The following is a 17243-nucleotide window of genomic DNA, read 5'->3' on the forward strand; positions in this document are numbered from 1 at the left end:
AGTAAACCTCTAGCTTGACTATAATATATTCAGCATTCTAAATTCAGCTCAACCAAATTCCTCCTATCCTTGTCTTTTCCTCCTCCTCATTTTTAGGAAATTCAAATTGTCCTTATCCTAACTCAGTGATCCTCAAATTTAAGCATATATGGGAATCACTGGAAAAAAACACATATTTCATGCCCCACTTTCAGAATTTCTGATTCAGTAGGTGTGAGCTGGGTCTTCATATTTATATTTCTAACTAGCTCCCAAGTGATGCCATTTATGGTGGTCTAGGCACCGTATTTTGATAATCACTCCCTTAACTCAAATCTATAAAGATTGCACTCCATTCCAATAGCATTTTTACTACTGTGAAAAACGAATGCATTTCCAAACAATCTTAAATGTCAGCCTTTATATGACCTTTGACACTACTCTGAGAGCCATGTCCAACCCCCACACAGACTGTGAGCTCTGCTGCACTTAGCACACCTTTGCATTTTTCAGTTTGCCCCACCCCATCCCCATATAACCCATCAGCTGTATAATTCACACACAGTTAAGAGAGAGAGAATTTGGTTTGGGGGAAGACCATGAATCTATTCACCATGCCTTTTGGGAGCCCCATTCATCTTTGCTTAAAATCTTATTTATATCCATACATATTTCTCACAATTCTTAAAGTCTTTTTAGAGGGAGAGAATTATTAGTTGGCCTTTAAATTTCAAGTATTGTAATGTCATTGCTGTGCTATAACTTGAGTTGCATTTGGCTTACAATACTCCTCTGAGATCTCAGATTTCAATCTTAGGTCTATGGCTGGCAAACTTAAAAGAAAAGAAAAAGAGCATGAGCAAATTTTTTTAAATACTATATTTAGTGAAGTACCCTGATTCTGAAGACTGTACCTATATATGTGAAATTAGAAATATAAATGATGGGTTTGAATAGCTAAGTTAGAAAAAATTAAAACTACACTATTCATTATAGTGGGTGGATGATGACTTTCCTAACACTGGTTCCTTGTCCTCACATGTCAAGGCCTTCTGCTTACTTAGCTTTGTACATGGCTCCCAAAAACTGGATTTCCTTCCAGTTCATGACAACCAGCGGCATGAAAATCTTAAAAGTATTTTTAAAATGCCAAAAAATAAAATAAAAAATAAAAAATAAAAGATAAAATAAAATGCCAATCTAACAGAGCTTAGAGCACCAACCTGAAACTGAAGGTAGAGTTCTGGAAGAAAGGGGGGCTGTCAAACTTCTTGAGAGACAGACAATCTTGTATGTCTTTTAAAGTTGGCAATTTCTCACTGTTTAGTCCCACTTGATTTCTTCTTAACAGGCCTTCATAGGTCCCATTACACAGGGTGACCCGGCGGTTATAATCATCTAGGCTATGGGTTGTAAGGAGAGTAAAAATAATAAGTTTTAATTTGTGAATAGTATCTTAACTTTGGGCTAACCAAACCAATCAAGATCTTAGTTGTGATTAAATCTTATTAGAGTTACCTTAAGAAGGTCAAAAATACATGGTAAAAGTACTACCTCCAAAAGTAATTATGGATTAAGAAGTTTCAAAAACCCAGATGCAGATGCACAAAATACGAATATATGCATAACTATGAAGACAAAGTGCCATTTTACTGGAAAGTAAGAAGATCTCCAGAGCAAGATGCTGACTCCTAGGAGGTGCCTTTGAATGTTGTTGAGTAACTGAGCAGAGTGACCTGTTTTATACGGAGCTAAGCCAGTTTTGGCAGAAGTGTCTGTGTAAAGCTAGGAGAACATTTTGGGCAAAATGAAGGCAAACGCAGGGTGCAAGAGTAAAAAGCAGATGAAACTAGGTAGAGGACAAATGTCAAGAGAAACGCTGTGTCAGAAAATGTTCCAAGGCAATGGGGATGAATATGGGGTAAACAAGGAGGCCAAAAAGGTTCCACACCCATTAAAGAGTATACCTGCTACGGTCTGGAATTCTACCAGTAGCACATTACTTCGTTGTGGGATATAAAATATTGAAGATGTTTCTGTGTGTGTGTGTGTGTGTGTGTGTGTGTGTGTGTGTTTTAAGATTTTATTTATTCATGACAGATACACACAGAGAGGCAGAGACATAGGCAGACAAAAAAGCAAGCTCCTTGCAGGGAGCCTGATGCAGAACTCAATCCCAGGACCCTGGGATCACGACCTGAGCCAAAGGCAGACACTCAACCACTGAGCCACCCAGGTGCCCCTCTGTGTGTGTTTTAATGGGGATAGTCATGGGTATGTGAGAATAGAATCAGCACACATGTGAGAATGAAAGAGGCCAGTCCCTAACAAGAAGGCAAAAAAAGGCCTCGAAGGCAGCATTTCTTAAACATGTGCCAGTGACATGGTCTGTGAATTAAAGGTGCCAGAGTCAGGTAAGTTTAGGCAACCTCTAATAATAGACTTCCAGAGGAAAAGTTCTGAGATAGTTTCAAATTTACAACCTTTTTAACTCAATATTCCCTAAATTTGATCATAGGAATCTCTCTTTGCATACCACCTACTAATACCCCAAGGCAGTATGAGAAATGGTGCTTTATGGAATTACACCACCACATTAAAGAGCACTTATTACATCCCTACATGTTGTGGAGCATTATCCAGCAGGCTGTAGGAAAAGCTTAGGATGTAGGAGAGGGGATCCCTGCTAGGTTGGCCTACACCCCTGCAAACATGCATATGCCCAGACTGAAGGAAGGCATTGACAAAGAAGCTCAGTGCCATGGAGCAGGAGAAAGACACAGGGCAGGGGAGCTAGGTAGCAATAGGGTTAAAAAACAGAGGATTTGAAGGAAACAGATAAATAAAGGAAGGCAGAGGAGCCTCTTGGGGAATCTTTTTCTGAGATGTGTGTCAAGAAAAAAAACAAAGTAAGGTATCACTGAGGACAGGATTTTCCATGGGCTGCAGGTTTTTCAATTTGCTTATGATGTGTTCTTCAATACTTCAGAGATCATTCTGCCCTGCTCCATCCCCTGTCCCTTTCCGCTCACTCTCGCCTTATGGTCCAGCCATCCCAGGGTGTTACCAGAGACTTTTCCAGCTTTAGACATGATGTTCCCTCTACCTAGGACAGACTTACCACACTCCCCTACATCTGCTTGAGGTCTGTGCCTCTGCCTCTTAGAGACTTTCCCTCTCTTCCTAGCTTTGCTCTTACATCAATCATGATACTTTTCACACTGTACTATAATTTGTTTACAAGCAATCTGCCTTGGTAAATATAAAACAATATGCAAAAGGGAAGCTCGATTTTATTCATCCTTGTATTGTCATACGATTACACTGCTTGAGAAAAAAAAAACAAAAAAAATGATTACACTGCTTGGAATATGATCAGTACTTAAGAAATGTTTGGCTGAATGCAGAAACTACTTCTAATTTTATTTTTTTATTTTTTTTAAGATTTATTTATTTATGATAGACATAGAGAGAGAGAGAGAGAGGCAGAGACACAGGAGGAGGGAGAAGCAGTCTCCATGCCGGGAGCCCAATGTGGGACTCGATCCCGGGACTCCAGGATCACGCCCTGGGCCAAAGGCAGGCGCCAAACCGCTGAGCCACCCAGGGATCCCCTACTTCTAATTTTAAAACAGTTGATCTAGAAATGATAACCAAGCACATTCAATTCACAAGTGTGATTTCTATACCTCAATTTTTTTGAATAAAAGGGCTTAGAATTTCTTTTAAATCCCACTTCCCTCAGGAAAATCATTTTCGGAAACATGTAAAAAGAACCCAGCATGCATTCAAAACTGAAATATAAAGTGCCTCTCCATCTCTAATGCATAAGAAAATATGGTCTCTGGATTTTTATTGCAGGTACATGTGACTTTACCTATCACAGACAATTTCCCAGTTGGAGAATCTTGAGTTCTCACTAATTAGAGTTGGATCATCTTGTCTCGCTGCCCCAAGAAGCTGGTCTGTGCACACATCACAATCATTCCTCCCAGTAGCAAAGTTCCAGTAGGGCAAAGCAAAGGATTCGTTGCCGATAAGTTGCTAAAAGCAAAATGCACAGCCAGTTATTTAACTCATAATATCAAATGCAATAAGAAAGCATATAAAGCAAACACTAACATGGGTCTTGACCAAATGCAAAATTAAAAATACCAAATGCTTAGTTTTGACCAACCTGGAGATCCCTTTCCAGCCACAACAAATGGTACCGGTGCCAGGTAACAAAGGCAGGACCTTGGTGTGAGAAGTCTATGGCCTTGTATGGGCGCCCTGGTCCTAAAACAGTTGGGAAACATTAAAGATCATGGAATTTTAAATGTGAAATCTTATGCCAGTGGGATGTGCCTGCAGAGCCAATAAGTCCATGCTGTTTTAATTGAAAAAAAAATTGTTTTTTTTAATTTATCTCTCTGAAAGCAACAACAACAATAAAACAATTTCAGAAGCAACTAACACTTCTAGGATAAATTCTCCATCTCTCAAAAGTTTGATTGTCAACAGAGATCTAGAAACATTCAGGTCACTTTTAGCTTTGAGAGTCCCTGCCAAATATTTAATTTTTTAAGTAACATTACAGCAAGATGAAATAAGCATATCCGAAGGATTCGATCATCAAGACCTCAGTGAATTATATTTCCAAAGACATTTTCTAACTTATTCCTTACAAATGCACACATTTATAAGAGAGGGATTAATTAATAATAAAGCAACTTCAACTACATTTCATCCTAATTCAGGCATTTATGTCACCAAAAAGAACTTCTATGGATTTAGCCTCAGCCATCAATCAGTTACAACCACTAGCTGACAAGCATGGTCGCCAAGACTAGAAGAGAGAAAAATATATTCAAACCAATTTGGCTGGCCACTGGAACTGCCAGTTTTAGTGAAAAGCTTTGGGCAATTTAATGACCCCCTTACTGCCTGTTCCATCCTTCTTCCGCTTTCATAACAGCTTTTGATGGTTATGTAGAAACTTTCGCTAACTTTAGTTCTTTTTCAAAGTACCTATAATAACTTCAGAGAGCTGAACAGACACGAATATAAATTTAATTCCTAGGTATGACCAGAAACTATAGTCTTCTTTCTCTCTTGAGATACTATCCTCTCATAAAGCAAAAATTTCTCCAAGTGATGACAGGAAAGCTATAAAGGTTTATAGCCAGAAGAGCCTCCTTATCTATTGATAAAGAAAGACAGATGCTTACCTGAGAGGCAAGATTTTAAAGGACTCACACTGAGGAAAGAAATGCTATTGCTGCTCATGGCTATGTAGTCTGTCCTTTTTAAATGTTTTAATTCAGAACAAAGCTTAATATTCCAAAACAAACTAATGAGGTGACATCAAGCGACGGGGAACCAGTGATAAACTCAAGGACAGATAATTCTAGTGAGAATCTGACTATTCAAAGGGAGCTGGATGCCTCAATTCACCCTGACCCCAACAAGGGGCCCCAAAGGTGGAGATAATAGGTACAGCCAAAGCTTCAGAACTGCACCAAGAAAAGAAAGAAAAAAAAGAAAGAAAGAAAGAAAGAAAGAAAGAAAGAAAGAAAGAAAGAAAAGAAAAGAAAAGAAAAGAAAAGAAAAGAAAAGAAAAGAAAAGAAAAGAAAAGAAAAGAAAAGAAAGAAAAAGGAAGGTATGCCTCGGTGGCTCAGTGGTTGAGTGTCTAACTTTGGCTCAGGTCATGATCCTGCAGTCCTGGGATCGTCCCCCATCAGGCTGCCCATGGGGAGCCTGCTTCTCCCTCTACCTATGTCTCTGCCTCTCTGTGTGTGTCTCTCATGAATAAATAAATAAAATCTTTTTAAATTTTAAGAAAAAAAGAACTGCACCAAGCAGAACCAGGAATGGATTCACATCTCCCTGGAGTGAAGCAGCATCTGTGGCATCCACTGACTAAGAAATATCTGAGGGCATAACTGGTCCTACTAGATTAATGAAGTTCCTAACAAACATCCCCCCCATTCCAAGTCTTACACAGGCCCCCAATTTCTAGGATCTAGAAAGGCAGGGCACCATGCTCCCGAGTATTCCCTCTAACAGTCCAAGGGGCTAATTCAGGAGGAACTCTACATTGCCTCTCCATTGCTGGAGTAGTTTTTTATTTTTATTTTATTTTATTTTATTTTTTATTTATGATAGGCACACAGTGAGAGAGAGAGAGAGGCAGAAACACAGGCAGAGGGAGAAGCAGGCTCCATGCACCGGGAGCCCGACGTGGGACTCGATCCCGGGTCTCCAGGATCGCGCCCTGGGCCAAAGGCAGGCGCCAAACCGCCGCGCCACCCAGGGATCCCGCTGGAGTAGTTTATGCTCTTCCTTGACAGTACAACTCCAAAAAAAACCCGAGGATCCCAGCAGCGATGCACCATATTATGGACACCATAAATGACTCAAAAGTCTAAAGACCAACACACGTGAGTTTAATAAAATGCACTTTCTACACAAACACTCTAATTCTGCTCAAAGAAGCTTCATGTGCTTTAGCGCATGTCCAGTTAATTCCTCTAATCTGAGGACTAATGTCAGAGAAGGCTTCTGTGGCCAGATTTTGACATGTTTTCTTCTAGAATCAAAAGGAATTTGCCTCTGCTTCACCAACTCTTGCCTTTGAGGATTAACAGCTTCATAAAGGAGAGTTTAGACTTTGAACCCAAAACACAAACTACCGGAGAAAACATTTTCCCAAAAGTCAGCCAACATACTGGTAGAAAGTGTTTCATTGTAGCTTCAGGCAGCATTTGATCATCCTATGACTTTCATAAGCCTAACCCTCCCTGAGGTTGCTCTCTTGTTAATTAACCTGCCTGAAATTACTTCCCCACCCATTCCCCCGCAGCCCCAAATGATAATAATATACCCTCGGCTAAGGAAAAAACCTACCTAATAAAGTATCCCTAACAGAGTAATAATGGAGCCATACAAAGAAATCATAAATGCTGCAGTTGGCGATCTGTGGCTGGGTCCCGTTGGGCCCAAGCAGGCCGAGCCAGTGTTGTGTGGTGATCACGTAGTCCGGGTGTGTCGTGTTCTTTGCAAGGTCTAAGGCCTCCAAGAATTGCTCCCTCTCCTCAGGAGTCAAGGAATGGATATTCTTCCGAATAACCCGAGCTTTCCTCTGATTGCAGTCATGGCCGGTCCAGCCAAACTTGCAAACTCCACAGTTGTAGCCACCATAATGTCCTAGTTCATTTTTAAAAGAAAAAAAAGGAGAGATGGAAGAGGGAGTCAGTTTATGTAGTTGGAAGAAATTTCTGAATTTGTGCTCTGGGAAAGAAAAGAGAAGATAAAGGTGTTTACAAGAGGGCAAAGAAAGCCAATTTCCTTCCTTTACTCTTCTCTTGAAATGGTTGCATCTTCAAGTGAACTGAGTACTGGAGTTCCTTAGAAATACTCCCAGCAAAGAGGGGCACCCTGGTGACTCAGTCAGTTAAGCCCCTGCCTTGGGCTCAAGACATGATCCCAGAGTCCTGGGATAGAGCCCCATGTAGGGCTTCCTGCTCAGTGAGGAGCCTGCTTCTCCCTCTGCTCTGTCCCTCCTCCTCCCTCCTCTCCCCATCCTCTCATCCTCTCTCATGCTCTCTATCTCTCTTTCTCTCTCAAATAAATAAAATCCCTAAAAGAAGGAGGATGAAAGGTTTCACATGCTGTTATGGGTGGACCATGTCACTGTGTCCCTTCAAAATTTGTACATTGAAGTTCTAACCCCTAGTTCCTCAGCATATAACTATATCTGGAGCTAGGGTCTTCAAAGGCTTAATAAAGTTAAAAAATGAGGTCATTAGGTGGCCCCAAATCCAATACAACCGATGTCCTTATAAGAAGAGGAAATTTGGACAAAGCAGGAGCGAGGCCCCAGAAGAATCTAACCCTGCTGACACCTCTATCTGGGACCTCAGTCCTCCAGAACTGTGGGACAATGAGTTTCTCTTTGCCACCCAGTGTGTAGCACTCTGTTACAGCAGCCCTAGCAAACCAATCCACGTGCCACTTTCCCAGATCTCCCTCCTCTCATGGCTCATGCAGGTGTCCCTGCCCACACCATGTCACCCCACACACACAATGTCCTCCCCACATCCCCCCCTCCCCCGGGCTGCACAGCACTCTTGGGTGTCCACGCGGCTGAGCCCTGCTATCCTGTGGCACACACCAAAGGGCCAACACAGAGTGATTCCATGGATTTAGAGAAGGAAGAGAACAAACACCAAGCTCAAGGTGGAACCAAAATAAATAAGCTGATTTCCAGGAATTTAGGTGAAATCTAACATTACAAAAGCTGGTTTATTTCACAAAGGAGACAGAGTTAAGACAAAAGTGATGGAGACTAGCAGGTCATAAAGGTAAATTAGCCACTATGGTATCAAGAAGTGCAAATCACTGCAGGGCTCCCCATCCACAGCACAAATGTCTCTGCTGTATCAACCTGGGAATGGGTACTAGTCATGTGAACTAAGCATCTTTCTGATTAGCATCTATAGTGGAAATCCTTTCAACTTGTCCTTGACTTTTCCCTTTTCAGTCTTAATTACTGCTTTTGGTTTAACCAGCACCTCATCCCTTAGGTGGTAATCAATTAGGGAGTAAACATTTAAGTATGATTGGAGCAAAATGTCGAAACCAAAGGGGATGGCAATGCTTATCTCCCAAGGGATTAGAAGGGCTACATAAAGGGGCACCTGGGTGGCTCAGTGGTTGAGCGTCTGCCTTTAGCTCAGGTTGTGATCCCAGGGTCCTGGGATTGAGTCCCGCATCGGTCTCCCCTCAGAGAGCCTGCTTCTCCCTCTACCTCTCTCTCTCTCTCTCTCTCTGTGTCTCATGAATAAATACATTTAAAAAATATTTTTTAAAAAAGAAGGGTTACATAAAGCATTAATGTGGAGACCAATTCTGCTCTCCTCCTCCTCTTCCTCCCCTTATTCCCCTTTCCAGACCTCTTTACTTGCTCTTACTTCAGTCCACAGCATTTTCCCCTCATCTCCTTAAATTCCTCTTTGCCTGGGTTGCCTACACCTGCTTGCAGCCTCACAGTGGGTGGTCTACAAGGTCATCCTTGACTCTACGTGTCCGGGTCAGATGTTCTTGCCCTGGATTCCCTGGAACCTCCTATGCCCCTTCCATTAGATTGATCACACCAACAGTAATTATCTACTTGTCTCAGATACAGGCAACTGGAAGACAGTTTCTCCACTGTCTAGGTCTGTGCTTAGCCTTGTACAAAATGAATATTTGTTGAATGAATAAAAGAAACATAAAGCCAAATTACCACGATGTGCACTTTAAAAATCGTGCACTTTTATTTATAGCCATATCGCAATAAAGCTGAATTTTTTTTGAAAAATTAACTAAAAACAAAAAAGTATAAATCATGTGGTAGATAATCCAATATACATAATATTTTTTCTCTTAAAATAAAAATTTCTTCTTTTTCTCCCTATCCTTATGGATTAGAGGAAAAGCAGGCCTTGCAAATAATTTTGATAGACTGTAAATAGCAAAGCAGAGGTAAGCAAAAAATGCTATGACCATAGCAGAGAGAGGATCATTTGAATTTCTAAAGACAAAGAAAATTGTACAATAGCATGAAACAAAACAATTAGCATTTGTATTATGTAAACAAAAATACACAGTCCTCCTTTTCTACTAACCCAATAGATTTTTTTATGGTTAAAGAAAATGTCATTAAAAATATCATGAGTAGGAAGAATTTTTCTTAAGGTAATTTATTTGGGTTCTACCCTCCTTGTAACATACAAAATATCCTATGTATCCTCACAGAGCTCAGTTAGCTGTAGTTTTTTATATTGTAACATCATATGAGAACATAAATAAAAAATTATTAAAAGGAAAAAATTCTACTAGTCCCAAGACTGAAACATGTTTTTTTAATATTTTTGGTTAAACATTAAAATTTACATTACTAGAGTGAAGCTATTACGTACAAATTATTTATAAATATTTATTGAACAACTACTACAGTACCAGCTGCTATACATCAAGCTCTAGGGTTATTTTCCCCCCTCAGGAAACCTACTAAAATTGTATATCTGTTTCAAAACCCCTTTGATTAAAATGTATCACCTTCTCTGGCAACTTTTACAGCAATATTTTTGAGGAGTGAGTGAAAAAAATACATCCAAAAAATACTAAATGCCCAAGCTTCCAGCTATTTACCTACCGCCAGATGACTGGAGATGAATAAATAGCCACGCTTTACAATAGAAGAGTGAGTCTCTCCTTCAAAATGCTAAGGAATAGCTCCCCCTAATTTTTATAATAATCAATTCAATACATTTCTACATTTAAATGCATAAAACTTGTCTTTAAATTTTGCTGAAATTGAGTAATTTATAACTTATGCCATGAGTTTTAATATTCCTTCACTTCCTTTTCTACAATGATTTTTGGTTGCTGGAAACAAAATTATCAATAGATAATTATCTCCCTCATTTATTTATTCAACAGATCATTCATTAACACCTGCCACCTAAAGGCCAGTCAAAACTCAGCATGCCTCTCTCTGTGTTCCCACTCGGTGTGTTCCCACTTGAAGTTACATGCTTTGTAACTTTGAACTTCACTTCTCCAAACCTGTCATATTAGGATGAGAGCACTACCTAATAAAGTCCTTGTGGAAAACAAGCAGATTAACATATTAAGCACTTAGAACAGTGTCTGGAATAGTAAGTTCTATATTAAGTGTTATTATTATTACTAGATGCCACTTACAAGCAGTATGGTAAAAAATATTTTCATGTCTGTCTTCCTCATCAACTGCACTGTGGACACCTTAAAAAAATCATGTTTTTCCCCTCTTTATACCTGAAGGGCCTAGCATAACTGGGGCTACATAACCATTGGTTGGGTGGGTGATAAATGAATCAATGAATAATTGAATAAAAGGCATTAGTTACTAGAAGATACAGATAGAAATAAAGCACAATGGGGACCCCTGGGTGGCTCAATGGTTGAGCATCTGCCTTTGGCTCAGGAGTGATCCTGGGGTCCTGGGATCAAGTCTAGCATCAGGGTCCCCGCAGGGAACCTGCTTCTCTTTCCTCCTATGTCTTTGCTTCTCTCTGTGTCTCTCATGAATAAATAAATGCAATCTTTAAAAAAAAAAAAAGAAGAAGAAGAAGAAGAAGAAGGCACAATGCCTTCATCCAGGAGATGAAGGGCACATGTGCAATAGGACCACCAACACAAGTCTAACTGTGGGAAAAGTGAAAACAGAAGAATAAACCAAACACCACAGAAGACAAAAGACAAAATGATTAATTCTGACTCAGAAGACCAGAGCTGCCTTACAATTATATTGAGCAAAGATGTTTCTTTTTACAAAACCATCCTTGCCTCTGAAAAGCAACGTAGAAGGAATAATGAGAAAGAATTGAAGTGGGGAAGGAGGCAAAAGTGGGTGAAGGGGATTAAGAAGAACAAACATCAAGTGACAAAATAAAGAAGTCATGGGGATGTAACGTACAGTATGAGGAATATAGTCAACATCACTAGGTATTAACTTTCACTGAACAGTGTATACAAGTGTCAGGTCACTGTATTGTGCATCTGAAAATAATATAATATCATATATCAATTACACCCCAATAAATTTTAAAAAGAAAGAAAGAAAGCATTTGTCTGAATGTGAGCTGACCTGTGCCCTAGAAAGGTAAAAAATTCCTTTTCCAGCATCTCTCCAAAAGTTCTGTAGTCAGGCCTCTCTTATGTTTTTTGTTTTTTTTGGTTTTTTTTTTTTGAAGATTTTATTTATTTATTCATGAGAGACACAGAGAGAAAGAGAGACAGAGACACAAGCAGAGGGAGGAGCAGGCTCCTCGCAGGGAGCCTGACGTGGGACTCGATTCCAGGTCTCCAGGGTCACACCCTGGGCTGAAGGTGGTGCTAAACCACTGAGCCACCCGGGCTGCCCCTCTCTTATGTTTTGAGCTTCTAAATGTGACCTAAAGACTTCATTAAAATGCTGTAGACAACTGAAAAGTGTCTTCACTTGGAAGTCCCATGCACAAAATGTTTATTTCTCTAATTTAGATTCCCTAGTGGTTCCCTACATCAACTTAAGCTCAGTTCATTTATTCCCTTAATCTACCAATAGCAGCAGCAAAAAATACAAGGAGACAGGCCTTTTAGAAAAGATTGCATTATCTTACTGGAAAATGGAGTGAGAAACAAAACCAAAGGATCCCTAGATACCAATCTATCTACCATTGAGTATGTCCTTGGCAAAAATTAAATTTAAAAAGACAAAGTCCTAAACCTACTTAGGACGGGGATAGAAATGGAAAAAAGTGAGAACAACCAAACCGTGCATGTTCCTACATGAACTGTATCAGCTCACCTCAGAAGGCTATTAGACTAAATATGCTTAAAGACCACCGATTAGTGAATTTACAAGGAGCTCTAAATAGCCTATTCCTTTTAATTAGAGATTCTATTATTTTAATAACAATACTTTATACTCACATAAAGCCTTTCATCTACAGAGCTCAAAAAGGTTTTACAAGTGTGGTTCATCATCATTCCCATTTCAGAGATTGGATAAACAGAGGCACTTGGTCACTGTACAAACAAGAAGTTCACCAACCGTTCAAAAACTATTCAGTGTGCACATTTTCCAAAAGTCCAAAAACAACTGCAACTGATATGTTCTCAGAAATGCCAGCTGGCAAGTGAGACATATAAGGTGAGGAGCCAATGCCAAAGTCTCCTGAAATTCGTCTCTTCCTGACAATTAAGTTCTGTAAGCTTCTGGTTTCAATTTATCCCTCCAGAGAACAGAGAAATTCTCTCTAGAGGATGTGAGCATATAATTTAGGGGATTTTTCCCCTTCAGAGTTTGTTTTTATTTCTCTTTGTTAGGCTATATCTTTTACCAGCTTGAAGCTGGTGAAGACTATGGAGTAGCTTTTTAAATTTTATTTTATTGTGGTAAAAACATTTCACATGAGATCTACCCCCTTAAGGCATTTTTTAAGGGTACAATATGTTACTGTTGACACTGGGTGCAATGTTCTAAAGTAGCTCTCTTGAGGTGAATCATCTTGCTTAACTGAAACTTTATGTGTACTGATTACTAACTCTATGTCTCACTCTCCAGCCCCTGGTAACTACCATTCCACTATTGGATTCTATAAATTTGAGAACCTCATAAGTAGGATTATATCCTATTTATCTTTTTGTGACTGACTTATTTCCTTCGTATAATGCCTCTTACGTTCATCCATGTTGTCACATACTACATGACTTCCCTTTTTTTTTTTTAATATACATCCATTATACCACTTAACTAAAATGTGGAGAAATGGAATCCTTGTGCACTGTTGGTGGGAACACAAAATGGTGCAGCCACTATGGAAAAAAACAACTGTAGAGCTTCCTCAAAAATTAAAAACAGGGGATCCCTGGGTGGCTGGCGGTTTAGCGTGTTGCCTTCGGCCCAAGGCATGATCCTGGAGTCCTTAGATCAAGTCTCATGTTGGGCTCCCTGCATGGAGCCTGTTTCTCCCCCTGCCTCAGTCTCTGCCTCTCTCTCTCTCTCTTTCTCTCTCTCTCTCCCTCTCTCTCTCTCTCTCTCTCTGTCTCTCATGAATAAATAAACTCTTTTTTTTAAAAATGTCCCTTGATGGATAAATGGTCTGTTTGTTTTTCCATTGCATTAACAAAGTTCAGGACATCAATAATGTGGGTTCCAGAAGCTAACCTATATCTCTTGCTTAATAAATATTGGGTGTCCTAGAAGAATCCTAGGGCCCTATTTGCAAAAAAATTATGAAGATACCAGAGAGGAGAGCTTTTGGAGGTTCAAGGTCAGTTTTATTTTTTTATTTTTTTTTTTTTTTTCAAGGTCAGTTTTAAATTCTGAAGACTGCATCCCCAACCATGAAGAGCTACTGCTGGAAGGCAAGCAACTCACTCTTTAGGGGAGAATAAGCTGAATGAAGGTCCTAGGTCTTGCTTTGGGACATGTGGCCCATCACAGAATGATCATTACTATTTATAATAAATTGGTTCCCAGCTCATCCACTAGGACTTGGTCTGATGCTCTGAGACTCAAAGAATAAGACAAGCTAGCCAACATAAGTGGAGCCATCCAGAATTGGTATGGAAAGAGCTATGGTCCTGAATGAGTCTACACAGATCAAATCATAGAAGAGGGGTGGGGAGCTATAGCCTAGTAGTTGGTCTCAAGAGCAGCCATGCCCTTGATAACAGCTGTAAAAAACCATACACGCCGAGGGAACTCTGCTTCCTTGGACTGGCCTACAGATATGTGATGTCCTTAACAGTCTGGACTCACAGGACAAATCCTGTTTCTGACCCACTGCCTCCTAGGTATATGTTTATCCTCCTCAGAACAGAGGATCCCTTTTTATGTTAGGAAGAAGGCCACTGTGACCCTAACTTCCTGCCACTTCTAGAAGAGTATTTATAGGTCTTCCTTCTGGAAAGGGAGATTATAATTACCCCTTCTATTCTGTTATTCTCTATTCTCTCCATCCCCGTTTTTAGAAGACAAAACAAAACAAAACAAAACAAACTTGATAGACAGGTCAGAAATATAAAGCAGATGATGGTAAGAAGAGGTAAGAGTCATATCTGATTTCTTAATATCTTCTGCCCCAGGATTTCATAAATGGAGATGGAACCATTGTAAGTTGTGGCACTCTATCATTGATTGGCCCAGAAATAAGGGTTCTAGAAGAATTTTTGAGTCATAGACAAAGAAGTTACTATATAATGTGGTTTAGATCACACAGGCAATATGAAACCTGCTGCTTCTCAGACAAAAGCCATGGGAATCCATGAGATACTGTCTATAGAAGACAGTGCTCAATTAGCTTAGAAAAAAATGGATAGAATATGCTCAATATACTTTTGTCACAATGAATACCCAACACAAAACTAATGGTTCCTTTGAATCACAGAATTAACAATATGACTACAAAAGGATTATACAGCCAGAATTTTTGCAAGTTAAAAAAACTAACATCATTCCTACACCAACATCCAAGTCCTTTGTAGTTTTCCTTAGTTTACCTTTTTGGTTTTTTTTTTTTTTTTTAGTTTACCTTTTTGTATCCTTCCATAGCCCAATTATCTGTATTCCCTACCATGTGTGAATGTAAGTAATAATAATAATAATAATAATAATAATTTTAAAAGGAGAACTTGTTGTGCAGCTAGATGCTGTAGAACAATGGCCAAGTGCTTTGCTAAAGTTGTTGCTTGCGCTGTGTGTCAAATGCCCTGCCAGCCTTTGAGTGTTTATCACTGCAGTGCATGGCTCCTGAACACAGACAGACTCCACTGAGGATTTGGGAAGGCTCAGAAGAGCTGGAGGCATAAGAAATGCACAGAGATTTCAAAGAAATGAGTAGTAAGAGAGACCAAGGTCTGAAAGAAGGACACTGAGCAAATTTCGAATGGCCCACATCCAATTGAGGTAAGAGCAGGAAAAGCCATTGTTATCTTATGACTCTTCTTCCCCAGTTCACTGAAGCCCTGTCCTACCACATCCCTCTGACTTTGGCAGAGTGACAACCCAGACAGAACCTTAACTAGCAAGATGTACTCTACCTGAGACCTGTTCAAAACGTTAGAAAGGCTGAGGCTGGGACCACGGAACACCTGCCTTTGACGCCTGCCTGTCTTCTAGATGCCAAGGCTACCCACCCCCCTCTTCTACAAGTGCAAACCCATTTCAGAAGGGGAGGCCACTGAATCCATCTTGAAAGGACTTGCTCTGAGGTTCAAAGCTGACTCTGGAGCTCGTTAGCTTCCCCTTCCAACAAACAAGCCAATGGCATGTTGGCATGAGTTCACATAACCAGGCTTGGCCCATGTTATATTCATTTGGTTTCCATAACTAGATATCCTAGAGGGTGTGAGAAATATAACCAAGACATCAGCCTTACTCAGTTCACTGCCTGTGAAAAACAAACTTGGTTGGCCATTTAAAGCCTAGTCTAACAATTTTAAGAGTCTCATCTCTTCCTGAGAAGGGGCTCCTTGCCCAGTGGGGGCCTCCCCACCTGGCTCAGGTCATGCCCAGCTCTGCCCACCTCCCTCACCTGTGCATTGGCAGGTCCGGTGGAAGAATTTCCTTGGCCACCCTTCTCGGTCATCCTGGTTCCGCAGGACATAGGGGCCACTCCAGGGCCTGGCGTCAGTTTGCACCTCCATGCACTGGCCCCGGCCCTCCTGAGAGCCGCAGATGTTGGCTGGCTCCAGACCCAGCGGCGGGCAGCACTCCTTGGCCATCAGGTTGTCCACGGTCATGCAGACCCGGGGAAACTGTGCCCAGGCTCCAGGTAGGAGTCCACCACCCAGACAACAGAGCACAAGCCCCCACCCAAGAGGGCTCATGGCTTTATCAGCAGGAGAGCTCCCTCTTGCTTTCCACTCCCTGATCCTATCCTGCCCTTCTCCTCTTCCACTCTTGAGCTCTTGAGCCTGCATTCAGTCGATTTTTGGTTTAGGGGGGTGGGGGAGTTGATAAAGTTCTGTTTTGCAGTTCTATTTCTCTCCTCCTTAAAAAATACCTACAAAAATCGCAGAGCCTACGTGTGTGCACATGTGTATGTGCACACGCACAGACTATTTTATATGATTCAAACAACTAAAACAAATTTAATACCATTAGAAGCACCTCTAACAGCCAGATTTAATGAGGGTAACGCTTCTCACCATCTTTCCCCCGTTAAATCAGGCTTTGTCTAATTGAGTTAATTTACGGGGTACTGCAGTCATACTACTTATTATACTGGTATTTCTAAACCCCTCCTTCCCTCCTTACCCATAACTTTAATTGCCTTGAACTCAGTTCAAAAGCCAAACACCGTGCTGCCTTTATTCTGTCTGGCGTGCCAAACCACGGGGCCTGGTGGGGTTTGTGTAAGGGCTGGGAGAAGCCATCATTAGGGGGATTAGTATTAGAGAAACCCTCATTGTTAGCACATGACCCAAAGTGTATAATGAAGTGCATACAGTTGCTGGCTTTGTTTCAAAAGGGCAAAACCATCTTCATTATCTGGGCTCATGTGCCCCAGCCAAGCTTGTGACCTCAGACTTCCCGGGGAGTCAATAGATGCAGTGAGCTCCTCGTTGTCGTTAAAAGGCCTTTACAGACAAGCGTGCATTGCTAACCACAATTCACTCCTGACTGCTCCCTGACGTGCTAGAAAGACCACGACAGGAGGTCACACAACTTGAGAAATAAAGAAACATTTATTTAGGGCTGACG

At 40.7% G+C, this 17243-nt stretch overlaps 1 protein-coding gene across 1 annotated transcript in view; it reads right to left on the minus strand.

The window, feature by feature from the left end:
* The window catches only part of DCT (dopachrome tautomerase), a 33759-nt gene extending 17300 nt beyond the window's left edge, over positions 1-16459 (minus strand). The window contains 5 exon segments of the mRNA NM_001284466.1: positions 1203-1382; positions 3857-4023; positions 4157-4257; positions 6869-7168; positions 16072-16459. Coding sequence (NP_001271395.1) covers positions 1203-1382; positions 3857-4023; positions 4157-4257; positions 6869-7168; positions 16072-16459 — 1136 coding nt within the window.
* Positions 16460-17243: the final 784 nt, after the last annotated feature.

Source organism: Canis lupus, chromosome 22, assembly GCF_011100685.1.
Source record: "Canis lupus familiaris isolate Mischka breed German Shepherd chromosome 22, alternate assembly UU_Cfam_GSD_1.0, whole genome shotgun sequence".
NCBI classification, from domain to species: Eukaryota; Metazoa; Chordata; class Mammalia; order Carnivora; family Canidae; genus Canis; species Canis lupus.